Source organism: Planococcus citri, chromosome 2, assembly GCF_950023065.1.
Source record: "Planococcus citri chromosome 2, ihPlaCitr1.1, whole genome shotgun sequence".
Lineage (NCBI taxonomy): Eukaryota > Metazoa > Arthropoda > Insecta > Hemiptera > Pseudococcidae > Planococcus > Planococcus citri.
In genome coordinates this window covers 69,833,002-69,851,878 of record NC_088678.1, presented here as the reverse complement: position 1 = coordinate 69,851,878, position 18,877 = coordinate 69,833,002, and the positions used below count along the sequence as shown (strand labels likewise).

At 35.1% G+C, this 18,877-nt stretch overlaps 2 protein-coding genes across 2 annotated transcripts in view; one reads left to right on the top strand and one right to left on the bottom strand.

Annotated features, from left to right (window-relative positions):
- The window catches only part of LOC135837422 (protein MTO1 homolog, mitochondrial), a 42,462-nt gene that overhangs the window by 4,789 nt on the left and 18,796 nt on the right, over positions 1-18,877 (top strand). The gene's annotated exons all lie outside the window — the stretch shown is intronic.
- On the bottom strand, positions 698-11,476 carry LOC135837421 (proteoglycan 4-like). The gene is made up of 6 exons (XM_065352686.1): positions 11,157-11,476; positions 4,089-4,138; positions 3,495-4,012; positions 3,270-3,421; positions 1,958-2,137; positions 698-1,883 (listed from the first exon to the last, which is right to left on the bottom strand). Exons 1-6 carry the CDS (start codon positions 11,260-11,262, stop codon positions 760-762), a joined length of 2,130 nt encoding a protein of 709 aa, XP_065208758.1. The 5' UTR covers positions 11,263-11,476; the 3' UTR covers positions 698-759.

Genomic DNA, 18,877 nt, shown 5'->3' with positions numbered 1-18,877 from the left:
AATGAATACATTTAAATTGATTTTTTATAAAAACAAATTTAAAATTTTTGATTATAAATTCAATTTGAAAAAAATGAAAAAAAATAGTTGAAAAAAATTCCAAACAGTGAAACAGTCTCACTTTTTACTTTTTCCTAAAATCTTAAGTTTTGCCAAAAATTGTATTTTTTTGCCATTTAATGTTTTTTGTTTTGCTCACGTTTTGTGACTTTTTTGGTCACTTTTTTGAGTTTTTTTCATTGCTTCAGTTAATTTTTTTTGGAAAATCGAATTTCGAAAATTTCACATGATATAAGTCTCAAATTCAAATTAACAGCGACCCGAATTTCCTCAAAATGCACTTTTTGCAATTAGTTGACTCAGTTTCTCAAAATTCAATCTTTTACTGAAAAATTTCAGTTTTCTGGGTGAAAAAAATGAGGAGGAATTTAAGGTTAGAATTCATAAAAGGAAAACTTCAAATTGCTGATTTTTCTACAAAAGTTTTGAATACGGTAAAATTTTTGAACTTTTGAAAGGAGTTGGTCAAAATTTGAAAACTCAATTTTAGCTGATGAAATTTTTGTTGTGCGAAGGTTTCAGACTATGTTCTTTCCAAAAATCCCATTCTGGTTCAAATCGAAAATGAAAAGACACCTCACTGAGTGGTTTCCTTGGCTTTTATAAAATAATCACCATCTCCAAATACAACTCTAACTACAATAAATTAAATAAATATATTTTTAAATGCAATAAATTACTTAAACTCTAAAAAAAAAATTAGCACTTGGTTTGAATGCAATGAACACCGGCTTCCGAGCAAATACACCTAGAACAAGGTTCAGTCAACTCGTCGATTTGTTCGCCAGTTTTGTACATTTTGCCAAATATATTACACCCGGATAACTTCAACAAGCCGGAAATCACGCTATCGCTTTTCATCGAGTGGTAAATCTCATTATGAGAAGATGGTCTCTCTTTCACCGGCTTCGGCGTAGACTTTGGTACTGGTTGATTATACGTGAATGTCTGAGGCAAACCGACATATTTGATTTGATTCTGCTGCGTTTCGTTCATCGTTGTGGTGCTGTTATTGTTGGAAAACCTGGTCGAAATGAAACCCATTTTATCCATACTTTTTACCGTTGATGTACTTTGAGTCGTCGTTGTCGTGCTGGGTGCGGGTGTGGTGGTTGTTGTTGTTGTTGAGGTGGTTGTTGGGCTGGGGTTGCTGAACGATGGTGGAATATAAACGTGTTTGAAAGGAGGTATGCTCGAACTTGGGGTACTCTGTTTAGTAGCCGGAGTTGTGAATTTCACTGCTGGGATAGGTTTCTTGGACGAAGATGGCGGTGGAAGCGTGGTTGTCTTTTCTTTACTGGGAGGAACTGGGTAGTCGTCGAATATCATCGTCAGTATATTGCTCAATAAGGAGTTATCCTCTGGTTCTGCAGGAGGTTCTTCTTTGGTATTATTATTACTATTGGTGATAGTTGGTTCTTTATTGACTGGTTCGGTATCAGGGATTGGTATGGTTTCTTCGTCTTCTTCTTCAGATTCTTCTTCTCCTCCTGCTCCTTCTGGGTCACTTCCTTCTTCAGATTCTTCGATTGAAGGGTCCTCAGTTGTTGTGGTTGTTGTGGTGGTGGTGGATGTTGAAGTAGAGGTATGCCTGAATAAAGGCATCAGAGTCGAATAATTGGCTGCTTTCGTGGTTAAGAAATGTATAACTGGAGTTGGAGGCATTTCCGGAGGTGTTGGTGGATTTTCAGTTGTTGTGGTGGTGGTGGAAATTGGCTGTGGAGGTGGTGGAGCTGATGTTGTGGTGGTTGTTGTGGTTGTTGATGCGGTTGTTGCTGGTTTTTGGGTGGTAGTGGTCGTTGACATTGTCGAGTATTCAATATCTGTTAAAGAGGTATGGATTAAGTGGTGGTTTGATGAAGCTGCGTGGTCTAATGGGGGAATTTTGAGCACTTACAGTGATGCTGAGGATGTTCTGAAATAATTTCTGGCACTTTGGGTTGCGATGGTTCGGTCACTCGATATTCCGAAGTTATTTCTGTGATAATTATTTGAGGTGGGGGCGAATACGTTCGGTTGAATTTGATCGCTTCGAAATACAACTCGTCGGGGGTTGGATCTCGAGGAATGAAGCCTCCTGAAAACCCATTATAAAGTAGATAGTTAATTGCACCCCCCCCCCCTCGAAATCCTCTGAGACAACATTTTTCTTAAAGAGGACATCCTAAGGAACATCTTAAGGCAAACTTGCCCTAAAAAAAGTTGGCCTTACTAACAAAATGGCGGCCATTTTGATTGACAGGTCAGTCGAAATTGCAGATTTTGCTTTCCAACATAGGACTCATCCAAAATTTTTTGAATGGGACGAAGCTAAATCGCAAAAGCAAGCAAAAATTCATCACCAGGCAAAATTTCAAGAACTTGAGTGCATTTTTCGATTTTTGATGAATTTTTGAAAATCAAATTTTGGCCAAAAATGAGAAAAAAAATCAAAATTTTACTAAATTGACCTAAAAAGCTGAAATTTGAGATATGTCCTATTTTCGACCTGCCAAATCGACTGTAAACGGTTTCAAACCGTTTTGAGCAGTTCTGGAGCCTCCAGCAGATTTTTGAAACTTTAAATTTCCACAAAATTTCATCAAATGACGTTGAAAATCCGAAATTTACGCTGTTAAGTGTTAAGTTCACTTCTGGTGAGTTTAAGTCATTTTGGAGACTCCAGCGACTTTTTGAATATTCGTGGAGTCTCCAGTAGATTTTTGAAACTTGAAATTTCCACAAAATTTCACCAAAAATGCGGTTGGAAAGTCGAAATTCATTCTATAAACTAATTTCAATACGCTATGAAGTCGTCTTCAGTGAGATTTCAAGTCGTTTGGAGCCTCCAGCGATTTTTGGAAGGTACTGGAGCCTCCAGTAGATTTTTTAAACTTGAAATAATTTATACAAAATTGAAAATTCTATCATGGAGGCTCCAGAAGTGCTCAAAACGGTTTGAAACTGTTTCCAATCGATTTGGCAATTCGAAAATAGGACACATCCCAAATTTCAGCTTTCTAGGTTAATTTGATGAAATTTTGATTTTTTTCTCATTTTTGGCCTAAATTTTATTTTCAAAAATTCACCAAAAATCGAAAAATTGAAAAAAAGTTGTCTCAGAGGATCAGTGGGGGGGGGCGGGGGGGGCAATTATTCCTATTGTCATATGCCTGAGTGAGAATTTTGAAGCGAGGGAAGGGTTTGCAGATTCATGACCCGGTCATTACCTTCGGTAAGACTTGGAGGTGAGAATTTTTTGATCAAATCTGCCGGATCTGTCGGAGTTGTTTCATCTTCTACGTATTCTATGCCTTCTTTTCGATCAGCTACTGGTTCTTTGGGTTTATCTAACGCGTCTGATGCCACAAAGGGTATAATTCTAAACAAAACAAACCCATCAAGTTGAGAATCGTGGAAAAGGTTGATACGAGTACCTATCCTAATACACTCACTCGAGATTAGGCAACGAAGGAGGTAGCGCCGGCTCATCGTACTCAGGCTCGTAATTAGCTTGCTGATACTTCATTTTATGACGACTCAAACTACTCGAATTCAATGGAATATTTTTACTCGCGAAAACCACTCCGGAGTTTTCATAAGGTCTCTTCGTACTCTCTGATTTCCTTTCACCGGCGTACAGGTTTTTCAGGTTGAACGATATGGAAGCGGGCAAAGACATGGCATTTTTTTCCAAAGCATTGTACCATAAAGGATGATTGTTCGCTCTGGAGTTGTTACCGTTGAAGGTGATTTTCTTCGAGATTGATATTTCTCCATCGTTAGACTTCGATCCTATGGGTATCTCTATGTTGGTTCTGGACCCGAAGTGGTCTCTGTTACGAAGCGAGGGTAGGTCGTCTCTGCTGACGTCTTCGTCGTTTAATCGGGTTATTTTTCGATCGTCTGATTTTATGTAGAACGAGTCGCCGTGGTTGTTTTTCACTAGTCTGATGTTGGATTCGTTTTGAGGCTGGAAGAGAAACAGAGTAGGTTAGGATGGCGAAGAAGTTGGAGAATATGACGATTGAGGTGTTGATTTGACTTACTCTGGCCACTTCTATGTCATCGTAACTCCAGAGGTCGCTTGGTTTGTAATCTGGAACAGAATCATTTATCAAGAATTTCAATAAAGATGTGTGTTTATTTATGTAGTCTCAAAGTTGGCTTATTTTTAAATCTGGATTTTGAAATTGAATACTAAGTTTTTGGTTGATAGATAGATTTGATTCAGAGATCACAGAATATTTCATCATGCTTCAATTTATCTAAATTTGCGAGATAATATCTGAGCGTTGACGTATAATTACATTTCTTAAACGCATCATAAACGCATATGCGTTTCATTTCGAAACGAAATATCAATTAGATAAGTTTTTTATAACGTTCCTATGACTGATAAATGCCATTTATAAAATATTCAAGCAAAATTATAGTTGTAATTTTTCTATCGTTGATCATTATGGTGAATATGTGCGTATGTATTTATTCGGTGTTCACCAAACATTTCACATTTTAAGAACCTAGTCCCCTTTTTATGTAAAAGTAACTATGTGGACAATGTCAATTAGTATTATTCTGCGTGTGTTGGTTTTATGGAGTTGTGTGCTGCAAAATAGTCAAACGTCAACGGATAAACCGTTAAATCTGTTGGAATATTTTGAAGCGTTGGATAAAGGTATTAGCATTTCCACTTTATCTCCAGATGACCTTATGAATCGTATGAAAGCGTCATTGCGTCAGCAAGCGGTCACTATCAGTCAGCAAGCGGTCACTATCAAGAATGACAGAACCATTTCCCTTATTCATGATTGCGCCAGAAAAACTCGAAATGGTGTAAAAATCATCGAGTACAAGTACACAAACTTTGAATTTATAAAACACTTCAGAGAATACCAAATCATGATATTGATGAGAGATCCAAATAGAAATCGCGAAACTTATGAATCACTCGACAATAAAGCGCTGACCGATATCTTTTATCAAAGGTGGGTTCAAAAGCATGGTAAAGATAAAGACCCTGGTACGCTAAAGTTAAACCAAATGCAAAAGATACAAGTATTCTTGGAATGGTTGTTGTTCACTGATGAATATCAGGAAGCTTCTTCAAAAGCCATCGCTCCAGAATATCAGAACGGACGATTAAAGTTTCTCAGGGAGGAACTAGAAACAAATTTTCCTGATCTGAAGACGAAACCTAATGGATGTGCTGAATTGGCTCGGTTCATACAACATTGTGTCTATTTTCCATCTTGTGATAGAGCAAAAACTCATCAATGGGATGTAGAAAATTTCGAAAAAACAGTTGCAACAGCACAATCTGTACTTCTTTTCGATCAATCGAACTACACCATTAGTGTTTGTAGAGATTTAATGGTACGCGCATTTTCCCAGCTACAGAATATTAACAGTGTTGAAGCGAGAGTATTAACTCAGTATGGTAGCCCAGTGGCGATGGAGTTGGCTCGCTATGTGGAGGGTACAAGGTTTAAATCGTACCCCTAGCAGAAATTTTTATTAAACGATTTTCAATTTTTTACTAGTTGATTTTTGACAGAAAATGTTGGAATTTATCGATTTTCTTATTTCGAATGTACGCGGGTCAATTTTGGTCTCGATAATTACTCGATTTATTCGCGAATAATTAACCAAAAATTAATTAAATGAACAGATTCATTCGCGCATGATTCATTAACAATTGATCAATCAATTCGTTCGTGTATAATTTACCAAAAATTAATCAAATAATTCGATTCGTTCGCGAATGATTTATTAACAATTGATTAATTTGTTCGTCAATTCGTTCGCGAATGATTCGCGAAAAATTAGTACAATGAATGATTCATTGACAATTGATTTATAGGTTCGGCAATTCGTTTGTGAACAATTCACCAAAAATAAATTGAATAAATCGAGTCGTTCGCGAATGATTCACGAAAAATAATTCAACGAATCGAGTCATTCGCGAATGATTCACTAACAATTGATAAATTCGTTCGTGAATGATTCACCAAAGATAAATCATATTAATCGATTCGTTTGCCAATGATTCATTATTTATGAATCAATTCGTTCGCGAATGATTCACAAAAAATAATTCAATTCGTTCGTGAATGATTCACCAAAAATTGAGTGAATGAATCGATTCGTTCGCGAACGAGTCACTTATACGAATCTATTCGTTCGCGAATAATTCATCAAAAATTGAGTAAATGAATCGATTCGTTCGCGAATAATTCATCAAAAATTGAGTAAATGAATCAATTTGTTCACGAACGAGTCACTTACACGAATCAATTCGTTCGCAAATGTTTCATCAAAACTTGAGTAAATGGATCGATTCGTTCGCGAACGAGTCACTTATACGAATCTATTCGTTCGCGACTGAGTCACTCAAACGAATCAATTCGTTCACGAAGGAGTCACTTATACAAATCAATTCGTTCGCAAATGATTCATCAAAACTTGAGTAAATGAATCTATTCGTTCGCGAACGAGTCACTTATACGAATCGATTCGTCCGCGAATGATTCACTAAAAAATTTTTCAATTTGTTCGCAAATGATTCATCAAAAATTGAGTAAATGAATCGATTCGTTCGCGAATGATTCATCAAAGAATGAGTAAATGAATCAATTCGTTCGCGACCAAGTCATTTAAACGAATCAATTCGTTCGCGAATAATTCATCAAAATTGAGTAAATGACTCGATTCGTTTGCGAACGAGTCACTTATACGCAAATCAATTCGTTCGCGAATGATTCATTAAAACTTGAGTAAATGAATCGATTCGTTCGCAAACGAGTCACTTATACGAATCGATTCGTCCGCGAATGATTCACTAAAACTTATTCAATTTGTTCGCGAATGATTCATTAAAAATTGAGTAAATGAATCGATTCGTTCGCGAACGAGTCACTTATACGAATCTATTCGTTCGCGAATGATTCATCAAAGATTGAGTAAATGAATCGATTCGTTCGCGAACGAATCACTTATACGAATCAATTCATTCGCGAATGATTCAGTAACTATTGATCAATTCGTTCACCTAGAAATCAATCAATTTGTTCAATCGCCAATCGTTCGTAAATGATTCTATTCGATTGTAAACAGATCAATTGCTGTACAAGTGTTTCAAAAAAAGCGAATCAATTTGTTCGTAAAATGTTTTTATCAATCCAAAATACTTTTAAAAAGCAAAAATTCCGCCAACCAAAAAAAAAAACTTACAGAAAAACGAAAAGAATTGTCAACAAAAATCTGATATTCTGAACTTTTTGGAGTATATGTACCCAAATTCGCATTAACAATTCGTCGGCTAAGAGCGGAAGAGTGCCTCGTGACTTTTTTTTCATCTTTTAGAAACGGTGTCACTGTACAGGTAATTTTAAAGTTTTTTTAAAAGTAACACTGCCAGATGATGACCACACATCTTGAGTACCGAAATACGTAAAGGTTCCTTGTTTACTTCATTCAGTGTAGCCAGTGTAGAATGATTTCTCTCTCATTTCGTGCATTTTTTGAACATGCACGAGGCACTCTTCCGCACTTAGCCGACGTATTTACAATATGTACACATTAAAAAAAAAAAAAAGTCGTGATATCCATCAAAAATACTTTTAAAAAGCAAAATTACCGCCAACCAAAAAAAAAAAAAAAAACTTGCAAAAAGAATTTTCAACAAAAATCTGTTCATTAAGTAACTTCAATGAAAAAATTCATGATATCAAAACATCGCCAAGCAATTTTCATTCAGCAGTTGTGATCAGGAATTGATATGGAATTTAAAATTAGTTTGGTACTTACTGAAATAAAATATCCATAAATTTGAGAACTGAATTGAAAAACCGGGCCAAGCGCCGGCGGAATTTATCGGTCCGGTTTTTCAATTCAGTTCTCAAATTTATGGATATTTTATTTCAGTAAGTACCAAACTAATTTTAAATTCCATATCAATTCCTGATCACAACTGCTGAATGAAAATTGCTTGGCGATGTTTTGATATCATGAATTTTTTCATTGAAGTTACTTAATGAACAGATTTTTGTTGAAAATTCTTTTTGCAAGTTTTTTTTTTTTTTTTTTTGGTTGGCGGTAATTTTGCTTTTTAAAAGTATTTTTGATGGATATCACGACTTTTTTTTTTTTTTAATGTGTACATATTGTAAATTGTTAATGCGAATTTGGGTACATATACTCCAAAAAGTTCAGAATATCAGATTTTTGTTGACAATTCTTTTCGTTTTTCTGTAAGTTTTTTTTTTTGGTTGGCGGAATTTTTGCTTTTTAAAAGTATTTTGGATTGATATCACGACCTTTTTTTTTTTTTTTTTTTTTTAAATAATGTACATTATTAAAAATTATTAATGGAAATTCGGGTACACCAAGAATTTTAGAATAATTTGTTAATTAAATCACAAAGTTTCTCACTAGAAGAATACTACCGAACCGATATGAGTCAAATTTCGTACAGTGATTTAAATTTGGGTATTATTTCATAATATAACGTTAGTTATTTAAAAAAATCATTTTTGACTCCCTTTTTCACAATTTGAAAATTGCTTTCCCCCATAAAATCCCCCAAAAATGAAAATTTCTCGTTGTACCGTAGAAAAGGGTCATCTACATTATATTCGCCATCATGTTGCAAAATTTCAAGCAAATCGGTTCATTTGGAGAAGCTGTAGCCTTGTCAACGGAAATTTAAGCATGAAATTTCATGAATATTTTCATTTTTCACTCTCAACCACCCTAAAAATGAAAATTGTTTGCTGTACCATAAAAAAGGGTCATCTGCATCACATTTAATACTACTGTGCAAGATTTCAAGCAAATTGGTTCATTTGGAGAAGCTGTAGCCTTGTCAACGGAAATTTTCATGAATTTTCATGCTGAAATTTCCGTTGACAAGGCTACAGCCTCTCTTAATGAACCGATTTGCTTGAGATTTTGCACATTGATAGTGAATATGATGTAGATGACCCTTTTTTATGGTACAGCAACCAATTTTCATTTTTTGCGTGGTTTAGGAGGAAAAATGGAAATAGTCATCACGAAATTTCATGCTTAAATTTCCGTTGACAAGGCTACAGCCTTTCCAAATGAACCGATTTGCTTGAAATTTTGCACAATGATGGCGAATATAATGTAGATGACCCTTTTCTACGGTACTGCGAAAAATTTTCATTTTAGGGGTGTTTTAGGGGGGAAAGAAATTTTAAAATTGAGAAAAAGGGGGTCAAAAATACTTTTTTTTCAAAACTGACGTTGTATCTAGAAATAACTCATTAATTTACACCAGTGTACGAAATTTGTCTTGAATTGGTTCAGTAGTTTTCTCTTGACACGAAGATTAGTGATTTCAAAAATTACCCCAAAATGCTAACTTTGGGTATTCCAATCTACATCATTTTTTACCGTAGAAAGTTTGTAAGCATACCAAATTAAAGCTCTCGTTGATGCCAACAACATATCAAAAAATCAGATTCGTGCGTGTTTTTATTCGCGAGAAATTCATCATCGAAAATACGCTTAGTTGTTCAGAGAATAAAAGCAGTAAGTGGCCGGACTGTCAGCACGTTTGGTATTATCGTTTTTTGTTTTTTTTGTGTTCGTTTTTTTTCTTGCTTGGCGGGGCAGTCCGACCGGACTGCTTGATTTAGAGTAAAGAAGGTCTTCTCACGCTAAATGCGTGAGTGTTTTTATGATAGAAATACTCACCAATTATTTGTTTGCACATTTTGAAAATAAAGTCTTTTTTTTGCGAATACTTATTGCTAAAATTGGAATTTTTCTATTTATTCTCATTTTCTTTTCAGAATTTGTGTTTTTTTTTTGAAAACTGGAAAAATTGTCTGATATCAATAAAAATGTTGACATCTTTGTCCCTTCATGAAAAAATTTTCTACCAAAAATGCTGACTTTGCCTCATTTGCAAAATAACACTGATTTTTTTTGACAAAATATCGCTAATTTTGTGCCAAAATAGAGTGAGGGGAAGACGATTCAAAAGTTCTGATATGTTCTTCCTACTTGTAAAAAAAAAAATAAACTCGAAATGTCAAACAATTGACAAGTTTAAAATTTCATCTGCTCTAGTCAAGTTGAGCCCTCATGGAACGATTTGAAATTGCTGCAGACAAGTCAACTTTTGCCAGAGGTTCCAGTTCTGCTCGAAAATTGAGTTCAGGTTTTCATCTCAAGATTTACCTACTCTTTCTTAAAACTTGAAAAAATTTCAAAATTGTGAAAAAAAATTACCCAAAAACAGAAAATTTTTTCCAAAATATTTCAAAAATTTCAAAATTGTTTACAGATTGACTGAAAATTATCACTGAGAAATATTCATCAAAATAGAACGAATTCCTACCACAAATTTATTCAAAATCAAAAAATTCCTCTTACGTGTTTTCATTAAAACTTGAACAAACATTCGGCCATAATCGTCAATAAATCCGTTCAACATTTGAAAATCATTCAAAAATCTACTTGAAATTGAAAAAAGAATTGTAAAAAATTCATTCGAAATTCGCCCAAAATCAGAATATTATCTCGAAAACCTCGATTAGGGAAATCCGAGTTTCTGGAAAAATGACTTCGGAGACCATGAAGTTTTGAAAAATTAGCACAAGCCATTTTTACAGACTAGGTCACTTGAAAAATTATACTAAATTTGTGTCTCGAGATGGAAAAATCAACAAACTGATGCAGCTTACGTTCATTTTTGAAAATCAACGATCTACACGAATCAAATCACTCGAAGAATCGTTTTTTAGATCAATAGGTTAAATAATTTTTAAAAAAATTATTCGACGAGAACTTTCCTCAAAAAAATACTCAACGAAGGTTCCCCGTAACGAGTCAGGACATAAATTATAATAACGAGTTAATAAAAAACCAAAGAATGAGGGGAAAAGTAAACGATTATACGGATCATTGGACAAACCCTGTGCATATAAGTACATAAAAAAACAAATCGGCTCGCGTATAGATAGGTGTATTAAAAAAACCTCGTATAATAAGGCGTAAAAGAGTTAATCGCGTATAATCCTAACGGTTAATAAAATGTAATAAAAAAAAAAAAATCAAAACGCTATAGCTGTGCGTTATCATACCTGAAATTGAGCTCTGAAGTTTAACTAGTTTGCAGTGATGAGCAATGACCGTAATGCACCACACCAGAACAAGATTACAGACACGTTCTTCCAATAAACAAACCATTGTGACGAATTATTATATAAAACGCGAGAAGAGCCAGAGCAACCACGAAGTAGTAGACATACCCTCGGTAATACTCTCATCGTTACACCATTCAGCTGTAGCAGCATAAATCGACCATTTAACCAAACGGAATGTATCTACCTATAAACAAGCGCCATTCGACCATTTTCCGTTATAATGTTAACTCGCACACTCGGCTGTGCCTGTGCACCGGCACCGACAACACCGGTGTCGATGTCGGTGTGCTTGTGCTCTAGAGCTAGTCTCAAGTCTGCCCGCAGCGCCTTCAAGGTGTACGATTATGCGGCCGTCGGTCTCTTTTGAAGAGCGAGATGAAGACGCGCATTCGGTCATTGATATGCATGTTCGATTTACTCTCTACTCGTATCAGATGATTGTTATTAGCTCGCTAATGTAACTGTTCCCGGCCCCATGCCCCATGCCCCATCGTCCAAGTCCAGGAGTTTTCCCGATTCTCAGATCTCAGAGATGGAAGCCGCAGTAGCTGCACGATCCACGATCTTCGATCATGCGATCGACGATGGTGAACTTGCGCATGCTCTGGAATAAATCCGGTTTATTGCGTCGTCGTCTTCGTTCTATCAACAACGGTGCTGTGTGTGTTGGTTTGCCCAACATCCAAAGACCCGATGATGAGACCAAGAGGCAGTGTTCTTCTTCTTCTAGCTGCATAATGTCACTCTCTTGGGAACTTTTCATAATGTAGATGCCATCATCATCACCATCACCAAGAAGACCATACAATTCCCGAACTCTTGTACATGTTTAAAATAGAGATGATAATAATAACGGTAACTTGTACATGTACGTGCGCCTATATTATCTATGTGTACCTAGACCTACCTACTAGCTGCCTACAGAATGGTAACTGCGACTGCATTATTGCTTGTGTGTTCTGTTGTCGTCCCATCAACTCACCAACGTCGTCCTCATCGTCATTATTACACAAATAGCGAACTTTAATTATAATCGACGAATAAGAGGAAGAGGTCTGGTTGCTGTTGCTTTATAGTCAAGTGTATCTTCATTCATTCACCCGATGCCGCCGTCGTGTTTTGTTTATGTATGTAGTGTGTGCCTCTCTCTCTCTCTTTCTATGCCCACCTGATACTTGTATGTACTTCATGGATGCATGCTGCTCAGGTGCCCTGGAGGATGGAAAAATTTTTATAGTTTATTGTGTTACTAATACAATGAGAAGAGAGGTTTATGTATGAGCAATTTCATATCCCCGAGCCAAGTCGACGAACAAGTTGTTTGACCTAACGACAGACGTGATGAATGATGATGGTTCGATTTTGAACCGAAGCCATTTTTCGTTGAGTTGTATTTGTTGGTATTGCGCGTTTGTTTTCGTAATAACGCGAGCTGACGTGACTGGAATCGAATTTGGAGGATGTTTTGAGTGATCGTGGGGGTATTTTGGTTGGTGAGTTGGTTTATGAGGTGGAGAAGGACTTGAGCTGAGAGATTGATTCGGAGCGTGTCTGTTGATGTATGAGAAATTTATTCTAGGAGTTATTGGACCGGTTTCAGCAATCTATGGGTTTAAATAGATCATTTTCATTCATTTGAGCAAACTTTAGATTGGCCCAATTTTTTTTGCATTCTCGATTTTTGAGGAATTGAAGAGCATAGTTTGAGAATCATTGAACTGGTTCAAAAATGAAGAGTAGCGAATAATTCATTTCAAGTCATCTACGTATACTTTTGTTTGAAAACTTTTCCTTTGCATCGCCAATTTCTGAGCTCTCTTTGACCACAGATTGAGAATCACTGAACCGGTTTCAAAATTCCATGTTTCAATCATCTAAACGTAAAAACTTTTATTTAGAGCATTTTTCATATCTGCAACTTCTAAAAAGTTTTCAACTGGAATTTTTCCTTCGCATCCACAAGTTTTGAGCAGTTTTTATCACAGATTAAGAATCATTGAACCGGTTTCGAAATTCGATATTACAATCATCAAAACGTATCTACTTTTATTTAGAGTTTTTTGTTAATTTTTGCAACTTCTGAAAAATTATTGAATTTGAGAATCACTGAAAGTGAACCGGTTTCGAAATTCTATGTTTCAATCATTTAAACGTAAAAACTTTTAAGAGCTTTTTTCATATCTGCAACTTCTAAAAAGTTATCGACTGAAACTTCTCCTTCGCATCCCCAATTTTTGAGCAGTTTTAATCACAGATTAAGAATCATTGAACCGGTTTCGAAATTCGATATTTTTATCATCAAAACGTATCTACTTTTATTTAGAGCTTTTTTTTTATTTCTGCAACTTCTAAAACATTATTGAATTTGAGAATCACTGAACCGGTTTAAAAATTCATATTTCAATCACCTAAACGTATCTACTTTTATTTAGATAGTCCAGGAGAATTAACATTCAATAGGGAAAAGTTTGATAACAAGCTGAATTTTGGTATAGGGGGGTTTTTTGATACGCCGAACACGAATTTTGGGTGTCCGGGTGAATCCGGTGTACGCTTCCCCCTTTTTTGTGGACCTTTTGCCCCCCAAATTTGGTTTTTGGCGTATCACTCCGAAAATATGCATTTTAACGAAAAATTCGTTTCATCTTTTTTGTTCTCCTCTAAATTCCGCGTCGAATGAGGGGTCAGCGAAGTTTCCAACCCCAAGGGGGGTGGGGCTAGAACCATTCAGAAAAGGGGTTTCCTGAAAAATACATAATGGCTATGGGGGCCTAAGAGGGGTGAAATGGTCCCCAAAAGCGTTCGAGTTGATATTAGCATGGAAGATGGGTACCATTGAGAAACTTCCGCGTGAAAAATTTCAGATCCACACCACCTCCCCTTTTTGGGAACCCCCCTTTTCTGAAATTTCAATAACACTTTTCTCAGCCCCATTTTAACCGATTTTGAAAATTTTTCAGTATGTTATGTATATCCTTAGTAGGTATCCTCACAAAAATTTTCAACCCCCTCCCCTCATATTTACCCCTCAAAATGATCTAAAAATGTGTCTTAGGGGAAATACACATTTTTACATCATTTTGAGGGGTAAATATGAGGGGAGGGGGTTGAAAATTTTTGTGAGGATACCTACTAAGGATATACATAACATACTGAAAAATTTTCAAAATCGGTTAAAATGGGGCTGAGAAAAGTGTTATTGAAATTTCAGAAAAGGGGGGTTCCCTAAAAGGGGAGGTGGTGTGGATCTGAAATTTTTCACGCGGAAGTTTCTCAATGGTACCCATCTTCCATGCTAATATCAACTCGAACGCTTTTGGGGACCATTTCACCCCTCTTAGGCCCCCATAGCCATTATGTATTTTTCAGGAAACCCCTTTTCTGAATGGTTCTAGCCCCACCCCCCTTGGGGTTGGAAACTTCGCTGACCCCTCATTCGACGCGGAATTTAGAGGAGAACAAAAAAGATGAAACGAATTTTTCGTTAAAATGCATATTTTCGGAGTGATACGCCAAAAACCAAATTTGGGGGGCAAAAGGTCCACAAAAAAGGGGGAAGCGTACACCGGATTCACCCGGACACCCAAAATTCGTGTTCGGCGTATCAAAAAACCCCCCTATACCAAAATTTAGCTTGTTATCAAACTTTTCCCTATGACACCATTTTTTGAGCTAATTCTCCTGGACTAAGAGCATTTTTCATATTTTTTTGCCAATTCTAAAAAATTATTGACTGAAACTTTTCGTTTGCATACCCAAATTTTGAGGTTTTGATCACAGATTAAGAATCATTGAACTGGTTTCGAAATTCGATATTTTAATCATCAAAACGTATGTATCTTTTTTTATTTGCGAGTAGAGCTTTTTTTCATTTCTGCAACTTCTAAAAAATTATTGAATTTGAAAATCACTGAACCGGTTTCAAAATTCTATATTTCAATCGACTATGAGCTTTTATTTTGGAGTTTTTTTCATATGTGCAACTTCTAAAAAATCTCCTTCGGATCCACAAGTCTTGAGCAGTCTTTAACCACAGATTGAGAATCAATGAACCGGTTTCAAAATTCTATATTTTAATCAACTAAACATAATAAGTTAAGAAATTTTATTTGGAGATTTTTTCATATCTGCAACTTCTAAAAAATTATTGACTGAAACTTCTACCTCACATCCCCCAGTTTGAGGCAATCTATGATCACAGATTAAGAGTCACTGAACCGGTTCCAAAATTCGATTTTTCTATCATCTAAACGTATCCACCCCTGTTTGGAGCTTTTTCATATCTGCAACTTCTAAAAAATTGTTGAATCAAACTTTCCCTCGCATGTCCAATTTTTGAGCCATCTTTGACTACAGATTGAGAACCACTGAACCGGTTTCAAAATTTAATATTTCCATCATCTATACGTCTCTACTCTTATTTTGGACATCTTTTTCATTTCTGTAACTTCTAAAAAATTGTTCACTGGAACTTCTTTTTTGCTTCCCCAAGTTTTGAGAAATCTTTGATAACAGATTAAGAGTGACTGAACCGGTTCCAAAATTCGATTCTTCAATCATCTGAACGTATCCAGCCCTGTTTGGAGCTTTTTTCACATCTACAACTTCTAAAAAATTATTGAATGAAACTTTCCCTCGCATGTCCAATTTTTGAGCTATCTTTGACTACAGATTGAGAACCACTGAACCGGTTTCAAAATTCAATATTTCAATCATCTATACGTCTCTACTCTTACTTGGACTTCATTTTTTCATTTCTGCAACTTCTAAAAAAATTATTCACCGAAACTGCTTCTTTGTTTCCCTAAGTTTTGAGCAATCTTTGATCACAGATTGAGAATCACTGAACCGGTTTCAAAATTTGATATTTCAATCCTCTAAACTTATCTACTTTCATTTGGACCTTTTTTTTATTTCTGCAACTTCGAAAAAATTATTCGATCACAGATTGAGAATCACTGAACCGGTTTCAAAATTTGATATTTTAATCATCCAAACGTATCTACTTTCATTTGGAGATTTTTTCATATCTGCAACTTCTAAAAAGTTATTGACTGAACTTTTCCTTCACATTCCCAAGTTTTGAGCAACCATTAATCACAGATTGAGAACCACTGAACCGGTTTCAAAGTTCTATATTTCAATCATCTAAACGTACTCGTATGTACTTTTATTTGGAGTTTTTTTTTTCATATATGCAAATTTAGAAAAAAATATTAATTGAAACTTTTCCTTTGCATCCCTAATTTTTGAGCGATCTTCGATCACAGATCAAAAATCATTGAACCGGTTTCAAAATTTGATGTTTCAATCCTCTAAACTCATCTACTCTCATTTGGACCCTTTTTTCATTTCTGCAACTTCTAGAAAATTATTCGATCATAGATTGAGAATCACTGAACCAGTTTCAAAATTCTGATATTTAATCATCTTAACGTATCTGCTTTTATTTGGAGATGTTTTCGTATCTGCAATCTGCAACTTCTAAAAAATTATTGCCTGAATTTTATCCTTCGCATTCCCAATTTTTGGGCAATTTTTGCTCACAGATTGGGAATCACTGCACCAGTTTCGAAATTCGATATTTCAATCATCCAAACGTGTGTACTTTTATTTGGACCTTTTTTTAATTTCCTCAACTTCTAAAAAATTATTGACTGAAAGTTTTCCTTCGCATCCACAATTTTTGAGCAGATTGAGAATCACTGAACCGGTTTCGAAATTCGATATTCCAATCATCCAAACGTGTCTACTTTTATTTGGACCTTTTTTCATTTCTGCAACTCAGCATAATTTTGTTTGAAACTTAAGTTTTCAAATTCCTAATTTTTGAGGAATTATTTACCATAGATTGAGAAGCACTGAACCGGTTTCAAAAATATTCAGGATGTGAATAATTCATTTTTAATAATTAGAGTATATGTTTGTTTATTTGTTTGATTTTTGAATTTTCAATTTTTAAAAAATTATTTACGTTAGATTGAGTATCATGAAACCGGTTGTGCCCGTTTTTGAAATTCTGTTTTGCGGCACAGTAGGAATCATTGTGATTGTCTCCTCTAGAATCCAAAATATTCTTTGAAAAATTGGTGTTTTGGACACACTTAGTCTAGAGTTTTTTTTAGCAATAATTCTTGGCACGTAATTTTAGGAACCATTGAACTGGTTGCTGTGATATTTTGAACAAGAAAGGTGCTTTTCAACTAATGTTTGAACTTCATTTGACGGTTTTCTATCATTCATATTGATGTAGTTTGTTGAGAAATTAATTGAAAACCATTGAACCAGTTTAAAAAATATGTCAATTGAAAATGATTCGTGTTTAACAGCCTGAAAAAATGTTGTTTGAGGTTCAGAAAATGTTCATTTTGAGATTTGAATTGAGGAACACTTGATATGGCATTTTTAGCGCTTCAGAAGGATTTGAGATTTTTCTACATCTTTTATTTATTTTTTTTCAGAATATTCTAATTATTATTTTGAGAACCACTGGACTTGTTTCAAAAATATACTTGCTTACCTGTTGATATTGATCAAATTTTCATCCCGGAATGTGTTACAAAAATGCATAAATTTTCCATTTCAGATTTTTAAGGCGTCATTAATGTTTGATTTAAAGATAGGTGTATCGAATCGGTTTCAGTAGTTCAGATTTTGTTGTCAGAATTTTCAAAATTATTATTAGCCCATAACTGGGGACATTCAAACCAGTTGAACCAGTTTATTTTTGAAGAAGGGTTGAATATTGATAATGAATCTTTTTTTTTAAGTGGAAGGAAACTGGTTGAACCGGTTCTACTTTGAATGAACCTAACAATTTTGAAATCTATTTTTCTCCTCATTTTGACTGAAATCCTGCATTAATTTTTGAGCAGGGTTCGGAGTCGAAGGTAGAAGCTTATGGGCCTTGAGAGGAGACATTTTTTCGGAGGTGGAGGCTCATAGGTTTGAACGGATGCTTTTGAGAAAAAAGTACATAGTTTTCGAAGGTTTCTTGGAATCTGAACCAGAGCTGGAGGCACATTGATCAAAAATTGAGAAGATTTTCAAAATATTATCCAGGATAGTGTGAATCTTGTATTTATGAATCCCCTCCAGTTTGTAATGCCAATTTTATAATTTGTCTGTTGAACTGGTTCTTAATTCAAAAATCTGGAAAAATGCAGATTTCGAGATATGATGTTGAGTTTGCCTAAATACGATAGATTAGGCAACTCTTTAGGCTTGGGTACGTTAGAATGGTTTGATTGGTCGAACGAGTGATGTGCTGAAAATCTTGATTTGAGACGTACCTAATTTTAAAAAATTCTTCTGAAAAAAAATTTGAATTTTGGTGGAAAAATTTCGCTAAAAAATTAAGTACTTTTTCAAAATCCTACTCTTTTTTTACACTTACCTACTTTTGTTCCCAATGACTGGCCTTTTAGGTAGTCGAAATTTTATCTATCTAATCTGAGCACCTATAAATGAAATTATTCTTAAAATTCATCAAGGTTATTTAAAGGATAAAATCCAATCCAAAATCTACGTTTTCTGTACAACTTTCCACTTATCGTACCTGGATGCTGGATATTACACTTTCTTCACATAACGTGACAAATATCGGTAAAAAAAAATATATACCCATACTCACCTATCCACTCCAACAACAACAACAA

Bases quoted from the DNA above. Each gene is read 5' to 3' on its own strand.
- LOC135837421 (XM_065352686.1), bottom strand. From the start codon at position 11,262: ATGGTTTGTTTATTGGAAGAACGTGTCTGTAATCTTGTTCTGGTGTGG. The intron at 4,139-11,156 runs GTATGATAACGC...ATTCTGTTCCAG, and splicing joins ACTTCAGAGCTCAATTTCAG to ATTACAAACCAAGCGACCTC. The intron at 1,884-1,957 runs GTAAGTGCTCAA...CCTCTTTAACAG, and splicing joins AGAACATCCTCAGCATCACT to ATATTGAATACTCGACAATG.